The sequence below is a fragment of the Perca fluviatilis genome, chromosome 1 (genome assembly GCF_010015445.1).
Source record: "Perca fluviatilis chromosome 1, GENO_Pfluv_1.0, whole genome shotgun sequence".
In the NCBI taxonomy this organism is placed as follows: Eukaryota; Metazoa; Chordata; class Actinopteri; order Perciformes; family Percidae; genus Perca; species Perca fluviatilis.
In genome coordinates, this window is record NC_053112.1 from 504,812 (window position 1) to 522,735 (window position 17,924).

General features: G+C 40.0%; 2 protein-coding genes and 1 long non-coding RNA gene across 6 annotated transcripts in view; 2 read left to right on the plus strand and 1 right to left on the minus strand.

The window, feature by feature from the left end:
* Positions 1-4,661, plus strand: part of LOC120566597 (E3 ubiquitin-protein ligase TRIM21-like) — a 22,846-nt gene extending 18,185 nt beyond the window's left edge. The window contains exons 1-2 of one of the 2 annotated variants that reach the window (XM_039813120.1): positions 557-591; positions 2,581-4,661. In XM_039813120.1, coding sequence (XP_039669054.1) covers positions 579-591; positions 2,581-4,214 — 1,647 coding nt within the window. In that variant the 5' untranslated portion in view covers positions 557-578 and the 3' untranslated portion in view covers positions 4,215-4,661. Of the gene's footprint in view, positions 1-556; positions 592-2,580 lie in introns of those variants that run through there. The other variant, XM_039813130.1, reaches the window with a different exon arrangement.
* Positions 1-17,924, plus strand: part of LOC120566458 (E3 ubiquitin-protein ligase TRIM21-like) — a 69,218-nt gene that overhangs the window by 18,186 nt on the left and 33,108 nt on the right. For 2 of the 3 annotated variants that reach the window (XM_039812964.1, XM_039812940.1), the window contains exon 1: positions 9,603-9,708. The exons of the other annotated variant lie outside the window; for it this stretch is intronic. In XM_039812964.1, the coding sequence (XP_039668898.1) occupies positions 9,693-9,708 (16 nt within the window). In that variant the 5' untranslated portion in view covers positions 9,603-9,692. Of the gene's footprint in view, positions 1-9,602; positions 9,709-17,924 lie in introns of those variants that run through there. 3 annotated transcript variants of the gene reach the window in all.
* Positions 10,768-13,231, minus strand: LOC120566883. The gene is made up of 4 exons (XR_005640480.1): positions 13,169-13,231; positions 12,755-12,792; positions 11,214-11,308; positions 10,768-10,857 (listed from the first exon to the last, which is right to left on the minus strand). It is a non-coding gene; the product is annotated as an uncharacterized LOC120566883 (long non-coding RNA).

Here is a 17,924-nt window from a genome sequence, read left to right on the forward strand (position 1 = left end):
CTGTCACTTTTGGATGACACATGGTAAACCTTCTCAGGTCACCAAGCACCCAGAAAATTAATTTGCAGTCACACTTTTGTACATATCATTCAGTAAAACACTGTTGAAAAAAATACCACATTACATTAGTTTAGTCAGTTCAGTTTATTCATTTAAGTATTTTCTTTTTTACAACAAACTGTTTCTTAACCATTATTTTGAAGTGTCTCTCCTCTTTAGTCCCTGGGTCTGAACCAGAGCTGAAGCAAAGTGCTGCTTCATATAGGGCCTACAGCATTCCCACTCAGGTGTGCTGATGGTGGGAGATACCATATATCTGGGTCATAGGTGAGGGTAGATTTTCTTGTTGGAAATGTGTGTAAGTTTTTGTGTTTTCAAAAGTTAGATGAGTGGAAAATAGTTTGTTCGAGAGTCTGTTATTTGTTTATGGTAGAGACTAGCAGTGAAATTACAAATGTCTAAATGGTAACATAATTGAGAGTTAATTGAAGCAGTTAAGAGTGGTTTGGTCTAGTGGGAGGGGCTTAACATATATAAGCCTCTGGCCACGCAACCTTGAGTTCAGTCTGAGGGTGTTTATGATCCAGACAGGTAATGTGAAACTTTGAGGAACTGGCTAATGAATACCTTGTGTAAAATGATGTTTTTTTTGTTCTTTTGTGGTGTATGTAGTATCGATGGTGTAATGCTGTATGGAAATGAATCCACTGACACGGTCTTTGATTATAAAGGTTTATTTACATCAAAGAATTCAGCATCAATTTACAAGCGCTGAAGAGCCCGGAGAGCGATCGCTTCCCAATTCTCTGAATAGTCACTCCCAAGTTCTTTGTGTGAAGAATGCATATCTATACTTCATAAATTGGGGTGGGATCAATAATTGACCAATGGCTACAAGCCAACTGGCCTTCTATTCAACAAAGACATCTCTATCTTGGGGGGCCCCACTGATAACACATTCCAGATGTTTCCTGTGGTGATTTCCTGTGGCCCTTTTCCCGTAGAAGTGTGGTAGAGTTCATTTGAGTCATCATGTCGAATCTTAAAGTCATATAGATAACTCAGATAAAGCTTAAGTACAAGTTATATAGACTGGTCAGATATTTCAGTTTCCTATGTTTTTTTGCTGTGGACGTCCTGCGTTGTTTAACCACTTATTTTTATTTTAAAAACTAATAAACAACTTCACTATTATTGTTTATAGTTTGTCAACATTGCAGTAATCATATTTTGATCATTTTTATTGCTATGACAATTATGTGTAACAACATTTTATAATACTTTTTGTTCTCAGTGTGTAAATATGGCTGCTGTGAGCTGTCTGATCAGTTTCTGTGCTCCATCTGGATCTGTTCACTTATTTTGTTACATTTCTGAGCAGTTTAGGATGCTTGAAAACTTGTGAAAATCAGCACACGTTAGAACTGGTTTGTGAAGTTCTGCAGTGATTGGGCTCGGGCATGGCCAGCAGGCTCCATAACGTCTCCAAACGCACGCCAGGGTTGGAATAAAGTTCCTTTTTGATTTTCATGAAATTTGGTGGGATCATTGCTCTCATCTTAACGAACTGTAAATATTTTTATATTTTTCGCCTGAGAGAAATTCAACCAATTTGGATTATGTGCGTTCATTTTCATTTCACAAACATGTTTGGACCCATATTTAAACTAGTAATTATTTTTGATCTGATATCACATTTGGGCTTGGGCGTGGCACGTCAGCTCTATAGAGCCTCCCTACCCCCTCCATTTACTTTGTTTTCAAATGCATTTTAATGCACTTGACATACACGAAAACATAAATTTCTGCACGCATAAAACCTTTGAATATTGCGAGAATATTCAGCAGTGTGTTCATGCATGTTTAGCGCTCCCGTATCCATTTTGACTTTTGTGTTTTTTCATGTATTTTAGAGGGGTTTATTGGATTCGTTTTGTTGGCATAACCCTTTGAATAATGTGACCTTTTAATTCAAAGGATTATTTGATACCTCGAACGTTTAAGTCGGCCGTTTACAGGTATCATACATTTAACCCTCTTCCTTGAGGATTGAACACATCCATCTCAAATTGGTTCAAAAGAATCTCAAGACCTTCACGGTGCCAAATTGGGAAGCTTTTGTGTTTTTGAGAAATAATGTGCCGTGTCAGACAATTAATGTTTTGCCATAACACAGGAAGCGGTTAACTTGAATTCAAATAGTCCAATCTGCCCCAAGTATTTGAAGTCATGTACACACCTTTATGAAGTCATAGCGCCACCTACTGACAAGTTAGTTGTATGGGACAGATCATCCAATTTAAATGAAATTTACATGATTTGGTCTACATGATACACAGCAACATGTTTCATTAGTGTTCTCTAGCGCCACATAGTGGACACAGGAAGTGGTACAACATGTACAGTGCTTAATTTTTAGCAACACACAAATAACATCTAACTTATGCACACAGTGTCTGATGATCCTAGAAAATGCAAGAGCCACGTTGACTGGCACTCCATCAGTATCGCCGAATGGGCGAGGGCTCGTTCATGACTGCTTGCAACGTTAAACTGTATTTTGAATGTTTTCTTGTGTAGATATGGCTGCTGTGAGCATTCTGCCATCTGAAGATCAGTTTCTGTGCTCCATCTGTCTGGATGTGTTCACTGATCCTGTCACCACATCATGTGGACACAACTTCTGCAAAAACTGCATCACTGAACACTGGAATACTAATAACCAGCACCTATGTCCAATGTGTAAAGAGGCTTTCAACACAAGACCTGATTTGAGGGTCAACACTTTCATCTCTGAGATGGTCGCTCAGTTCAGACAGTCAGCTCAACAGAAAGCCAGCAGCAGCAGCTCAGAGCAACAAGTGTCCAAACCAGGAGAAGTTCCCTGTGATGTCTGCACTGGAACCAAACTGAAGGCCCTGAAGTCCTGCCTGGTGTGTCTGGTCTCCTACTGTGAGAATCACCTGGAGCCTCATCTGACAGTTTCACGTCTGAAAAGACATCAGCTGATCGACCCTGTGGAGAACCTGGAAGGCAGGATGTGTACGAAGCACGATAAATCTCTGGAGCTGTTCTGTAAGACCGACCAGACATGTGTCTGCATGCTCTGCACTGTTTTAGACCACAAGACTCATGATGTTGTTCCTCTGAAAGAAGAATATGAAGGAAAGAAGGCAGAGCTGGAGGCTGAAATTCAGCAGATGATCCAGAAGAGACGACTGAAGATTCAGGAGATCAAACACTCAGTTGACCTCAGTGAGGAAGATGCAGACAGAGAGATAGCAGAATGTGTTCAGGTCTTCACTTGTCTGAAGGAGTCTGCTGACAGAGGCCAGGCCAATCTCATCAGAACAATAGAAGAGAAGCAGAAAACAACAAAGAGAAAGGCTAACTCTTTCGTCAAAGAGCTGGAACAAGAAATCTCCGCGATGAAAAAGAGAAGAACAGAGGTGGATCAGCTCTCACGCTCTGAAGACCACCTCCATCTTCTCCAGAGTGTCCAGTCACTAAAGACCAACCACCCTCCACCCACCAAGGACTGGACAGAGGTCAGCATCCGTCCATCATATGAGGGGACTGTGGTGAAAGCTGTGGTTCAGCTGGAGGAGACACTCAGTAAAGAGATGAAGAAGCTGCTTGAGTCTGAGCTGAAGAGGGTCCAGCAGTATGCAGTGGATGTGACTCTTGATCCTGATACAGCATATTCTGATCTCATCCTGTCTGATGGAAAACAGGTGAATCATGGTGATGTAAAGAAGAATCTCCCAGACAAACCAGAGAGGTTTTCTAATTGTGTTAGTGTTTTAGGAAAACAGAGTTTTTCTTCAGGCAGATTTTACTTTGAGGTTCAAGTTAAAGGAAAGACTGATTGGAGTTTAGGAGTGGCCAGAGAGTCGATCAACAGGAAGGAACACATCACACTGAGCCCGCAGAAAGGTTTCTGGACGATATGGTTGAGAAATGGAAAGGAGTACAAAGCTCTTGCTGACCCTTGTGTCCTTCTCTCGCTGAAGTCTCCTCCTCAGAAGGTGGGGGTGTTTGTGGATTATGAGGAGGGTCTGGTCTCCTTTTATGACGTAGATACTGCAGCTCTTATCTACTCCTTTACTGGCTGCTCCTTCACTGAGAAACTCCTCCCATACTTCAATCCCGGTCTTAATAACTGTGGTAAAAACCCTGCCCCTCTGATCATCTCCCCTGTCAGAGTAAACTAATCTCATTTCAGGTATTGATTTATTTTCCTTCAAGGGAACAAATGTACATATTCATATATTTTACGACTTATTTTCTACAGAATCTGTTTCCTGTGGTGACTGATTTACACGTTATTCCATTTATTATAAGATTAAATGTGCAACAGTTATATGCAAATTGAATCTAACTTCATCTTGAAATATTTGGTCTTTAGAAAACCTTTCTTCTGGAAGTTATAATAAATGTCTGTGGGTTTAACAGAGGTTTAAATGGATATTGTCCACGTGTGTAAATTAATGTGTTGAATTAAATTAAAAGAGCAAATCTGATGGGACAATTAGGATCTAAGAGGTATATGGTTTAAATTGGTTGTCTGTTATTTGTTATATTCATCAATAATGAGACAGGAAAGTCTGAATTATTGTGGCATATTTGCAGAAATAAAGTTTGTTTGTTGAGACCAAGAATGTTAATGGTGTTCTTCCTAAATCAGTTCTTATATCAATTTAAACTGATTTTGTTCTACCACAACAGTTGTACTTTTTACTTTTAAATGTAAGCCACTTTCCTATTGGGAGAACCTGCGGTTCATATTATGGAAATTGATAATTTAAAGCACGTTTAGACATAATGGTTAACCCTCCTGTTGTCGTCGGTTCAAATTTGACACATTTGCTAAATGTTTCTATATCAGAAATTTGGGTTTCTATCAACCAAAATGTCCAAAAAAAATAACGTAGATGGTTCCCTACAGCTCTCTGAAAGTAAAATAGATGATCAGTTCACTATGTTCTTGGAATTTGGGTGTTTAATGTAATTTTATAGCCTTTTAAAAAAATAAATAAAATAATGTTGGAGAAAGCTTAAACGTCGGGGGGGGGGGACTAGAAACGTCAAAAGTGCAGAAGAAAATTGACAAACATTGAAAAGTTTATTTATATAAACTCAAACTAAACACACTGACAACAGAAGTGTGCATGTAGGATTAGTGCTACAAGCAGTGTCTCCAGATAACTATTTAGTTTTCCCAGATAAAAACGCTGACATTTCTTGACCAGACCAATCTAGTAACATTTCTACAGCCTGTCAATTCAAATAGATGCTAAGTTGTTTTTGTTTAATTCATCACTAGCCAAACTGGCTCATCACTTTTACTTTACTAACTTTATTTTGCCGGTGTCAATTTAAAGCCCAGCAGGTAACCTCTGACAAAACAAGAATAACATTGAAATGAACATATAACAAAGTCTCATAAACGTAAATAAATATCACATAACTGAAAAGGAGTAGGAAGAAGTTTACTTTTATTGGCTCCTCCATAACTCAAACTATTGAATCATCTATCTATCTCTCTCTCAGTCCCAAACAGCTGTAACAATGCTCCAATATACAACCAAATATCAAATCATAAATTATTTGAACAACCTTGAAAGGTGCAGTACGTAAGCCCTATAAACTGTCATATTTTCTGAAACTGACCCTGTGTTCGAGTAGAACTACAGGTAATTTAACTGCAGGTCATTTAAAAAAAGAAAAAAAAGTCTAATGTCGGTAATTTAACTGCAGGTCAATCACTGCTCTAGCACACGGATTCATTTTCCCTTGTGGGGGGGAGGGGCTTAGGAGACCATTTTGGGCTTTAGCAGAAAGGGATGTCACTACCCGATGTTAGTCGAGTGCAGATGTGAGTTGCACATGTGTCACTTTGCGACTTGACGCAGATCTGTTTTGCTGCTAGCCACAGAATAATTACATAGGTACATTACATAGCAGTAATTTATTAGCCCCAAAATAATGAGAGGTACATTACATAGCATAAGGAATCACATTTTCACAGCATGATGGTTGATGTCAGTTGTAGATTAGAGGCTGAAGTAGTCTACAAGAACCTGCTAACAACAGACTTCTGTACTGTCAATACAATAAAAATGGACCTACATAACGAAGTTTGTTCACTGCTGGCTACAAGTTAGCAATCAAACACAACAAAGGCTGTCACTTGAATGGCGTTTTGACCTAACGTTAGCAATCAAACAATCATAGATAGCTACGTTTGCCGGATCCCTTGGCATTATGCCGTAAACCATTTTAATCTGAGCATGCGCAACTCCCATCTGCACTTGACTCACATCGGGTAGTGACAAGGGGGGGGGAGGGACTGAGAAGTTGTTGATGTTCAAATTTGTTGGCCAAGTCCTGGATCTTCGCAATCCTACCTACAGCACCTTTAAATTCATCCTACCAACCGAGCCTTTCATCATCCTGTTGTGTAATCGTGTCCAAGAAGCTGAACGAACTCAAAGTTTATCCCACTTGTCTAACCCAGGCTAAATCAAACCGACCCATCATCTAGAACTTGTTCCCTGTTGTATTCTAGTGTCTGCTGTTCCTGTCATGGCCTTCAAATAAATACATTTCATTTTGGGTCAGAATTTGAAGTACAAAGATGTTTTTTTTTTTTTCTGCATAAAAGTAAATAAACATATTTCCAAATACAGTAAACGTTTTTTATAAGCTGTACATCAATATCCAAGCAAGGTTATTATAGTTTCACGTTTCAATTAGTCTTAGCCCTCGTATTGTTTGGTTTGCCTGTTTATAAAGCATAAAGTAGCCTCTTAATGATTACCCAATTGTATGTTATCTTTTTAACCAACTTCATAAATTGTTACCACATTTTACACTTCTTTATAGAATTGATAGTGAATAAACATCAGTAACTTTTGAGTAAAATGAGCCGAAATTAGCAATTATATCTTGACTAATAGTTGAGGTCAGAGATTATGGTTATGGATGATGACGGATTTTCAGCTGGGTAGACCATAAAAGTAGTGATCATCAGTTAGCGGATGGAACCATCCATGTTATTTTTGGGAAATTTGGTTGAAAAGAAAGCCATGTTTCTGATGTAGAAACTTTAAAAACGGGTCAAATTTGACCTGAAGACAACATGAGGGTTATTGTAACGGTTGACGACTAGAGAGGAGGCTTTTAAAATTCACAATTTGTCTTTATATTAACAAAAAATACACTAAAACATAGTCAGAATCAAAATACAAAACATTAAACTGAGGCAAAATAACCGCAAACAAACAAAAGAGCAACCTCACAGCAAGCATCCAAGATTCTCCTAAAGCCCTTTTTAACTCAGCCTCCCCTAATTGGACCATACCACCTGCACAGGTGATTATAGGGTGAAGCTAACCTGAGCAAGCAACAGTAACATTTAAGTTTCTCAAAACCTCATTACAATTACATAAGAAATTTGGGTTTCTATCAACCAAAATGTCCAAAATAATGTGGATGGCTCCCTACAACGCTCTCCACAAGTGAAATAAATGACCAGTTCTCTACTTTCATTGACTTTGGGTGTTTTATTTAGTTTCATAGTATTTGAACAAAATGTTGAAAAAAGTGACAGAAAAAGCTTAAATGCAGGAAACTAATCCCCCAAAAAAGATTGTAAATGCTGAAAATGACCAAAATAAAAAAAAATCTGAAAATGACAAAACAAAGCATCGCCAGGTGACATAGGTGTGGGAAGTAGGGGTGCTGGAGGTGCTGCAGCACCCCCTGTTGGTTGCAGCACCCCTTAAGTGATAAGGATGCTTGTTTGCAAAATGCAGCAAGCATTAACTGATATGGATCGGGTCCAGGCTGCATGCCTAGTAACACCCATGACTCTTTCCAAGACAAGCCTGGGCCCTGCGTATTAGATTCTTCCACAATTTATGTTGTAATACGTAATAGAAAAAGAATAACGAATAAGCACTTAACGGCAAACTTTGCAAACTTAGCATCCATTCCTCGTCAGCCACAGTCAGTCACAAAAAATGAAAACGCACTAACACTAGCCTTACTAAACGTCAGGTCCTTGGTAGGAAAATCATTTTTAATCAATGATTTTATTATTAAGCACAATCTTGATTTTATGTTTTTAACTGAAACCTGGTTGGACCATAATAACAGTGCTGCTGTTCTCATTGAGTCAGCCCCCCCTAACTTCAGTTGTATGAGTGAGAATAGAGTGAATAAGAAAGGAGGTGGAGTCGCCATTTTGTTTAATGACTCATTCCAATGTACGCAATTATCTTATGGAAATTTTGCTTCTTTTGAATATGTGGCTCTTCAGCTAAGATCCTCCCCTCAAGGTCTACTTCTAAATATCTACAGGCCACCTAAATACTGTGCAAACTTCTTTGACAATTTTAATGAACTGCTGTCTATAATCTGTATTAACTTTGACCGTGTAATTATTGCTGGTGATTTTAACATTCATGTTGACAACCCCCAGGACCGAGGGACCAAAGAACTATGCAGTGGCAGTTTCTCTAGGAGGCCAAAGGAAGCCTGGCCTCCCCATGAAAATATAAAACATAATTTAAAATATAAAATAAATTTTATTTTTAAATAAAAAAAAAAAGAATTTCTACAATAAATGTTATAATTTAAAATATATTTCAATATTTTAAATTATGTTTTATATTTTTAACCGTAGGAATTATAACTTTCCCTAATCAAAACATTCCATCATCATTGAAACAGCGCCCCTCTGTCACTGTGTGTGTGGTGCAGTCCTGTCTGTGCTTTGTCTAGTGTCCAAAACGCTCAAAGGAGGCCAGCTTTTCCTGGCCTCCCTTAGAGAAAAAAATTTATATTTTCAGCCAATCAGATTGAGGCTAGGTTTGACCGAGCTCGACATTGAATGGTCAATTTATCATAAATAAAAAAACCAGGGAAGCCAGGTTGAACCTGGCTTCTCACCAATCACATGCCTCAGACAGATGTGTAACTATGGTAACAGTACGCTACTACGCAGCGGTGCCGACTGGCGTCAGCTGAGCTAACAGTCAGTTAACAGCAAGTTTACACAATTGATGGTGATCTTGAGTTTCTTGTAAAAAATGACTTCACTATAACTTGCTTTTGAGCTACAACTGAAGCGAGCGAGGCGCGCCGTACTTCTGATGCTCATTCCTGAGTGGTGAAGATAGTTGTGGAAACTTCCCCGGCTGGTCAACATTACAGAAGTTAGCTAGCTAGCCATGGCACAAAAGCGCATTTTGGATTTCTTTATAGATTAACCACAAGCTAAAAAGCGTAAAGGACCGGAGGCAGAAAACTCAGCAACTGTAACTGAATGAAGTAGCGACCCTGCTAGCAACAGACGACGAGGGAGCTAATCTTGTAAACCAAGCTAGCAGCACCAGGCTAGCCACAGAGCCAAGCTAGCAGCACCAGGCTAGCCGCAGAGCCAAGCTAGCAGCACCAGGCTAGCCGCAGAGCCAAGCTAGCAGCACCAGGGTAGCCGCAGAGCCAAGCTAGCAGCACCAGGGTAGCCACAGAGCCAAGCTAGCAGCACCAGGCTAGCCACAGAGCCAAGCTAGCAGCACCAGGGTTAGCCGCAGAGGGAACATCAACGTCAACTCAGTGTTGCCAGCCTCGGGTCACACTTTTCCTGCTAGACGTTTTGGAGATGAGGATTTCTTTTTAGTGTTATGACTGCAACACAAGGTAATAATGCTGGTTTATTATTATTATGCTGCCGCCGTGCAGTAAATGGCATGATTTATCAACTGTTCAGTAACTATAAGTTCAGTAATTATTGGAGATAATTTATAGATTTTTTATTATCCTACCGTATTGTTATAAAATTATTAGACCCAGCTTAACACGCAGGCCTAATATCTTTATGCCTTTAATTTGCTATTGCTGTGCTACAATAACTTAAGGCTGCATTTCTCTATTTCAGTGTTTATGTCAGGACTGACTGGCTTCACTTTGATTTGATTTAATATGATTCAGTGACGTGTTTTATACCCTGCGGTTGTGTTTTGTGGCTCAGTGTTTGAGCTTGTAGTAGGCATTTTCTGTACCATTGTCGTAGCTTTGTGCCTATATCCTGCGTTACAGTGCCTGGTTTGTTCTGTCTTGGATTTTGGACTTTATTCTTGTTTTTGTTTTTTCGCTTGTGGAGCGTCCGAGTGTGTACCTGTGTTCCAGTTTTATTACCGAACCCAGTTGGCATTTTAACGTCTAGTCACTGTTGAATCAACGTCAGGTTCCAGTGTTGGATAACCATTGGATTTTGTTTTGATTTTGCAAATCTAATCAACGTTGAAATAGCAACATCATTCCAACGTCACGTTTCTCAACATAGGTGAATTTGCCAACGTTGAATCAACATTGATTTTAGTTTAGATTTTGCAAATCCAATCAACGTTGAAATTTCAACGTCACTATAAAGTCCTGCTTTTCAACATAGTTTATTTTGTTAAACTGTTTTCACTAAAGTATTGATGTGCTCAACAGTAACACCAAACACCTTGAAATAGATACATAAACACTAGGAAGAAGCCAATTGGTCAAAGCAAGACCAGGAAGAAGATTAATAAAGACATTTCACTGACGTAAGAAACATGATTTATTACATAGCTGCAAGTGTGCCAACATTTCACGCAAGATAATTTTACACGTGTCGAACTTTAACCTTTAGAAAAATGGCCCAAACATTGGGCAACATTGAACACTGCTGGTTAAATCTTCCCTTCTTGTTACTTCTTTCTGCCACTGCCACCGGCCTCTCTGGTGCATATATCAAGTATTTGGCCATGTATTTGTCTACTTTTGTTGTAGTTTTATCATATGAGCTCAAGACAGCGTCTGATGAGGGGAAAACAAAAACAGATCAGTATTAGCAAACGCTAACCTCTCAAATTAAAATATTACAACTTTTGTGGCATTGCCAATGTTTCAAGTATATAAATTAGTATTTATCAACGTAAGGTCATTGATAATCATGCTGCTTTGGGGCGAAGCAACAAAAGGCAGTTGGTAGTAACCAGTGCTGCCGGTAGAGAAGTTAGTCTAGAGCCCAGAATGGAGTATTATATATAATATTAGAGCATGCTCTGTAGAGTCCTCCAACTAAAATGATTTTTCTTATGAATTATTATTCAGCTTACTATATTCAATTATTTAAAACATTTTCCCAAAACGTAATGTTAAAGCAAACTCACCACAGATTATCTTGTAGAGATGAGTCTTCATGAAGGCAACCTTCCCACTTCTTCCTCTGAGGCTCATTATGGCCATCATTTTATTTGTCATAGTTCTGCCATGGTAAAACAGATTTATATTAGAATATTATATTGCAATCAAGTTCATTATGAAAATTTTGCAGAGAGTGAGTAAGTGGGTGTGTGGGGGGAGTGCATGACAGTATATGACAGGGAACATAATCACTATAAACTAATACAAAAAAGGAACATAAAGTTAGTTACGCAGCCATTGACTTCTTGACATGACAAGCAGGCACATGATGAGGACGAGGAGTTTGTAGTGGTCACCAAGGTGAACAAGCCAACTGTCATAATGAAACTTTGCCAGCACTTTACAAGATTAATTATTTAACCCTTTTGTTGTCTTTGTTTTTTTATAGCACTTGTTGTCCTCCGGGGTGCATTAGCTACTACTAGCATAACACACACACCCAGGGCCTGAAATTAACACCCGACCACCAGCATTTTCACTACTCGCAACAATCCCTGCAGTCCCACGTGCAGCCACTGACCAAGCGGGAGTGAGAACAAATTCAAATTCATTTCCTTGTTTCTGTTATGAAGACGAGACGTGTGTGTGACTCAAACATCTCACATTTACCAACAAAACGTATGCGGAAAGACCGTGGCAAAACATTTCAGACCATCCTGCCAACATGTAGACATTTTCAATCAATGTACGCTTCTAATGATTTTTCACTGTAAAGTCACTGTTTCAATCCTGTCGGTCTCTGCAGCGGCGGGTCTGCTGCTCCGTTCTCCCCCGACTGACACACACACACACACACACACACACACACACACACACACACACACACACACACACACACACACACACACAATTAATTAACTAACAATGTCAAGATCAACAAGCCACTGCCAGTGACAGATATGTTCATATTTGATTCATTCAATAAATTATTATTTTTTGTCTTAAATCCACCAGCCATTTTCATATTATACCAACATTTGCAGCATCCTGAGCTTTTTTGGTTCCTAGGAAATCTCAGCCAGAGTAATTAATCAATAGTAATAATTATTATTCGCCCCAAAAGTTTCCTTTTTATTTTTAAAAGAACTTTACAAAACAAATGTAAACTTTTTGCAACTTTCACTGTCTATGTGAATCCCTATGCAGTATTATCAAGGCGTGCCCCCCCTACTACAATGTCCATGAGTAGGCTACCATGAATAGGACAGGATCATAGAGACACAGCTACCATGAATAGGACAGGATCATAGAGACACAGCTACCATGAATAGGACAGGATCATAGAGACACAGCTACCATGAATAGGACAGGACAGGATCATAGAGACACAGCGAGTCCTGTTTTTCACCTTTTATGAGACAAAAAACAACAACAACTGGCTGGTAAAAAGTCACTGTGGCAGGCTGGTGGTCAAAAAGGTTAACTTCAGGCCCTGCACACACCTCAGAAGTGCAGTAAGTTACTTTCAGATTTAAATATTGTTGGGTTAGGTATGGGGACAACTCACCGTTGAAGGAGACTTTCAGGTCATGTTCTTCCAAATCTCTGGAAAAGAGAAGGAAGAAGAATGTGAAATCTCAACCTTATTTTTAAAGTTTGTGGATGGAAAGTGTGTCAATGTGCCACGTCGCACACACACACTCCCTAGCATACAACGGTTTTGCGCTATGCTACACACACACACACACACACACACACACACACACAACACACACACACACACACACACACACACACACAACAGGCTGTTGGCGGTTAGCTAGCATACAACGGCGGTTCGGTGGTTAAACTAGCTAGTCTGCCCATACACACAATATTAATTAACACAATATGTATTAATATATGGGCCAGAGTCAGACACACTCAAAATTTATTTAGGAATTTTCTAGTTATAAAATGTGACTTCAAAAACTTTGCTTACCGTTTGAGCTGTTACCCCCAAATTCAATCCGAACCGGTCCAGGTTAAGCTAGCCTGACGATGACGACACAGCACCCACTTTGGCGCATGCGCATGCTAGCGGGTGTTGTCTGGAACCGTCAGAGCCAATAGAATTCAGTTCTAGTCACCCTCTTTGTCTGACGGACAAACGCCCGTCCTCCCAATCAAGCCCTTTTATTGAACGACATTCCAAAATGATCAATCGGACTGGAGTTGCTCAAAGTACGCTGGGAGATGTAGAAAGCGCTTTTATCACGACCCAAAGAAGAAATTCTTTGTCACGACTCAACAAACGTTTAATTTCAGAGTTGGTCTTTCACGTTATCATTATTCATGTATCAACACTTTTTCAACAGTTAATTGATCAGCATTGTTTAGATGTTGGAACAACGTTATTTTTCTACTGATATATTTCAACAAAATGTTTAAAAGTCATGGTCGTAAAAATAATGTTGATTTGACGTAAAACTCAAAAATTGTTGATATTTCTATGTTGAATCCGAAGTGAGTTAACAACACCACTTCAACTATTTGGTGTTCAACGTTGTTTTGACGTTGAATTAATGTTTTTTCATAAACTGACATTATTTCAACAATATTTAAACGTTTAATGTCAGTCGAATGCCAGCTGGGAAGCCTTAGTATTGTTTTGACACGACGAAGTGCCTTTGTTGTAATAAATAGAGATATTTTGTCTTCATCTTGACAGTATTGGTATGAAATAAATCTATCTTGGTTGAATAGCGATAACGGTATTATTTCCCGGTGTTTCGGGATCAGTAGCCCACGGCAGACTATTACGGTCTTGGATAGGCTATTTATATGAATTGAATCTCTATACAGTTCATTAAATTGTGATGGCTGCAGTTTGGTGTGGTGGTTGACTTTGGCTGAAAACTTTGTCAGCACCCCCAATTCAAAATATGTTCCCGCGGCTCTGGTGCAAGCTGTCGCCGATCGGCAACGCTAACAGAGCGCCTAGCATCAGCTACAACATTTACGGGTGTGTTAAATTGAGCCCCTGCGGCTGTTCCTGCATGGCATCCTCCATGTCCGTACTCCCCTCCTCCTCCTCAACTTCACCGCGCTTAAAGACAGTTCAGAATGACATATAGATAGAGAGCGCTGCTCATGTTATTCAGGAAGAAATAGATAAAGAAATAAACACAGCCTCATTCATAGCAGTGGAAGTGGATGACACCACATAAATCATGCAAGTGCCAATTGACGGTCATTATCTGCTACGTAAATAAAAAGGGAATGATATGTGGGCGGTTTCTTGGTTTCTTTGACGTTAGCCTTGAACGAGATGCTGAAGCCATAACTGCTGTGGTGATGCGGGCACTTGCCAACTACAATCCTGAAACAAAGCTCATTTGTCAGACATACGATGGAGCAAGTATACATACTAAGCTCACTGGCTTCCTCGGTCAAATTTGCCACGCACCGCCACTGGAACTATGTTGTGTTTTTGAGAGCTATGGACTGACTCAACATGTGACACAGCCCACGCACAATAAGGGGCACACTCTGGACTTGATTATCTCCAAGGGTATAAACATTTCCAAGGTTGTGGTGACTGATGTTGCTCTCTCTGATCATTCCTGTGTTTTCTTTAACGGCACTATCTCTGTGCCCAAAAGTGTTCAAACAAAGTTAATCAGAAAACGGTATATCACTGAAAACACCAGTGAATCATTCATTCAGCTTTTCTCCTCTACACCCACCCTCTCAGGGGTCTCAGTCACTGAGCTTGTAGATAACTTCAACTGTAAAATTACGAATGTTATGGATGCTATTGCTCCCACTAAGGTCAAAGCTGTCTCTGGTAAGAAAAGATCTCCATGGAGAAATTTTGTAGTGGTGAGAACAGAAAAAAGAGAGTGTCGAAAAGCTTAACGTAGTTGGCGAAAATCTAATCTCCAGGTCCACTATAACATCTATAAAGAGAGACTTCGCATTTATAATTTGGAACTAAGGAATGCAAGGCGGTCCTTCTTCTCTGACATTATCGCCAGAAACAATAATAATTCACGTGCTTTGTTTGCTACTGTTGATAGATTAACCAACCCTCCAGTACCAGTAGCATCTGAACTGTTGTCTACCAAGGCTTGCAATGACTTTGCCTCCTTCTTCAGAGACAAAATTCAGAAAATTAGACAAACAGTCAGTGCTTCCATATCAAGTGCAGGATATGTGTTGTCACAGTGTTCACAAAACAAAATCAAATATGACACAATTTCATGCGATCAGTCATAACAACCTGGAAGACATTATACAACATCTGAAAACCTCCTCCTGTTGCCTTGATATTCTACCAACGGGTGTTTTCAAAAGTGTTTTGAATTGTTTGGCTTCAGATCTTCTACAGATTTTAAACACATCTCTGCTCTCAGGTATCTTTCCACAGGCCCTGAAAACTGCATTCATCAAGCCACTCCTAAAAAAGAACAATCTAGACACGTCACTAATGACCAACTATAGGCTGATATCAAATCTTCCATTTTTAAGCAAAATCATAGAAAAAGCGGTTTTTCAACAACTCAACCTTTTCTTATCACTAAACAACAGTTTTGATGCCTTCCAGTCAGGTTTTCAACCACACCACACCACTGAGACGGCTCTTGTCAAAGTCTTTAATGACATCCACTTAAACACAGATAGTGGCAAAATCTCAGTCTTAGTATTACTTGATCTCAGTGCTGCATTTGATACGGTAGACCATGACATATTACTTGACCGATTGGAAAACTGGGTTGGTCTTTCTGGCTCAGTACTAAAGTGGTTTGAATCCTATTTAAAGAATAGGGACTACTTTGTGTCTATAGGTAATTATACATCTGAGCATACAAATATGACGTGCAGAGTTCCCCAAGGCTCAGTTCTGGGGCCTCTTCTGTTCAACATCTACATGCTTCCACTGGCTCAGATTATGGAAAACAACAAAATAAGTTACCATAGTTATGCGGATGACACACAAATTTACATAACCTTATCGCCAGGGAACTATAGCCCAATACAACAACTGAATATGTGCATTGAACAAATTAACGATGTGCCATAACTTTCTTAAATTAAATGAAGAAAAAACGGAGGTGGTTGTTTTTGGAGCAAAAGAGGAACGATTAAAGGTCAGCACTCAGCTTCAAACGACAATGTTAAAAACAACAGACAAAGCCAGAAATCTTGGTGTAGTCATGGACTCAGACCTGAATTTTAAGGGCCCTATCTTGCACTCAGCGCAATTGCCTTTGTACACCGACGCATGTATCATTCCTATTTTGCACCCGACTCACAGCGGACTTTTCCCTCCACAGACGCACGTCGGTAAATTAGGGAATGTATTTGCGCTCCCGGGGCGGTTCAGCGAAAAGAGGAGGCGTGTTCAGGCGCAAACGTTACGTAGTCCTATTTTGCAGTTTCAGAAAACAATTCCGCAATTCCTAAAGAACAATTCCTAAAGTCAGTGGCGCTAGTCTAAAGTCAGTAGCGCGTTATTCAGATGCTATTTTTTATGGGTGCATGCTTGGCCATAATGTAGCGTATGCACAACGCGCATACACTTCTCTCATCTACAGCAGTTCCGATTTTTGAAAACCATACATAATTACAAAGAAAAATATTACTGAAAATGCGCTTCAGGTGTTTGGATAGATCAGGAGGCACTTTACAGTACAGTCCTCAAAAAGTCCTAGCATTCTTTGTGGCTTGTTGTGATTTACACAACATTTCCATGAATCATGGATGTGTTGATAACATAAATTAGGAAATATTAGAGGACTTAAGGAGACGTGATGTTGAACTATGGTGGGATTGGACACTCCGGCAGAATCTGGTGAATCTGGAGTAATGCGCGATGCGGGTGGACGGAGATGGAGGGGGGGGGAGGAGGAAGGGGCACAACAGGTGCAGGTGGTGCGTTTGGAGGCCCATGCTCCATGGCTGCAGCAATCCTCTCCAGACTTGATTAGATGCGCCCGAGAGGCCGCAGCAACATCGCCACCCGGCTAAGACGGGCATTTGTTACTTAGCCGCGTCCCGGACAGCTCCCGCTGGCGTGCGCCAGGCAAATCCGCCGTCATAATAGCAATCCGCCACGGAACAATACGCCTGCTCTTAAAGGGAATGTGAGATGACGCTCTGATTGGTTATTTTCACGTTACGCCCAAACCACACCTAGCTACCTCAGACCAACCCATTTAAGATTTGCGTCGGGCGCAAGAGTCATTTATCCCGCCGGTTTCATAGCAACAGCGCCAGAGATCCGCCCACAAAGCTACTTGCGTTTGGCGTTTCACACTTGCGTTTCAGATCGTTAAAATAGGGCCCTAAAAGTCACATTAAGACAATTACAAAATCAGCCTATTATCACCTTAAAAATATATCAAGGGTTAAAGGACTTATGTCTCAGCAGGATTTGGAAAAACTTGTCCATGCTTTTATCTTCAGTAGACTTGACTACTGTAACGGTGTTTTTACAGGTCTCCCTAAAAAATCAATCAGACAGCTGTAGCTGATTCAGAACGCTGCTGCTCGAGTCCTCACTAAGACCAGGAAAGTGGATCACATCACTCCAGTACTGAAGTCTCTACACTGGCTTCCAGTGCCTCAAAGAATTGATTTCAAAATACTTTTACTGGTTTATAAATCACTAAACGGTTTAGGGCCAAAATACATTTCTGATCTGCTACTACACTATGACCCACCCAGACCTCTCAGGTGGTCTGGGACAGGTC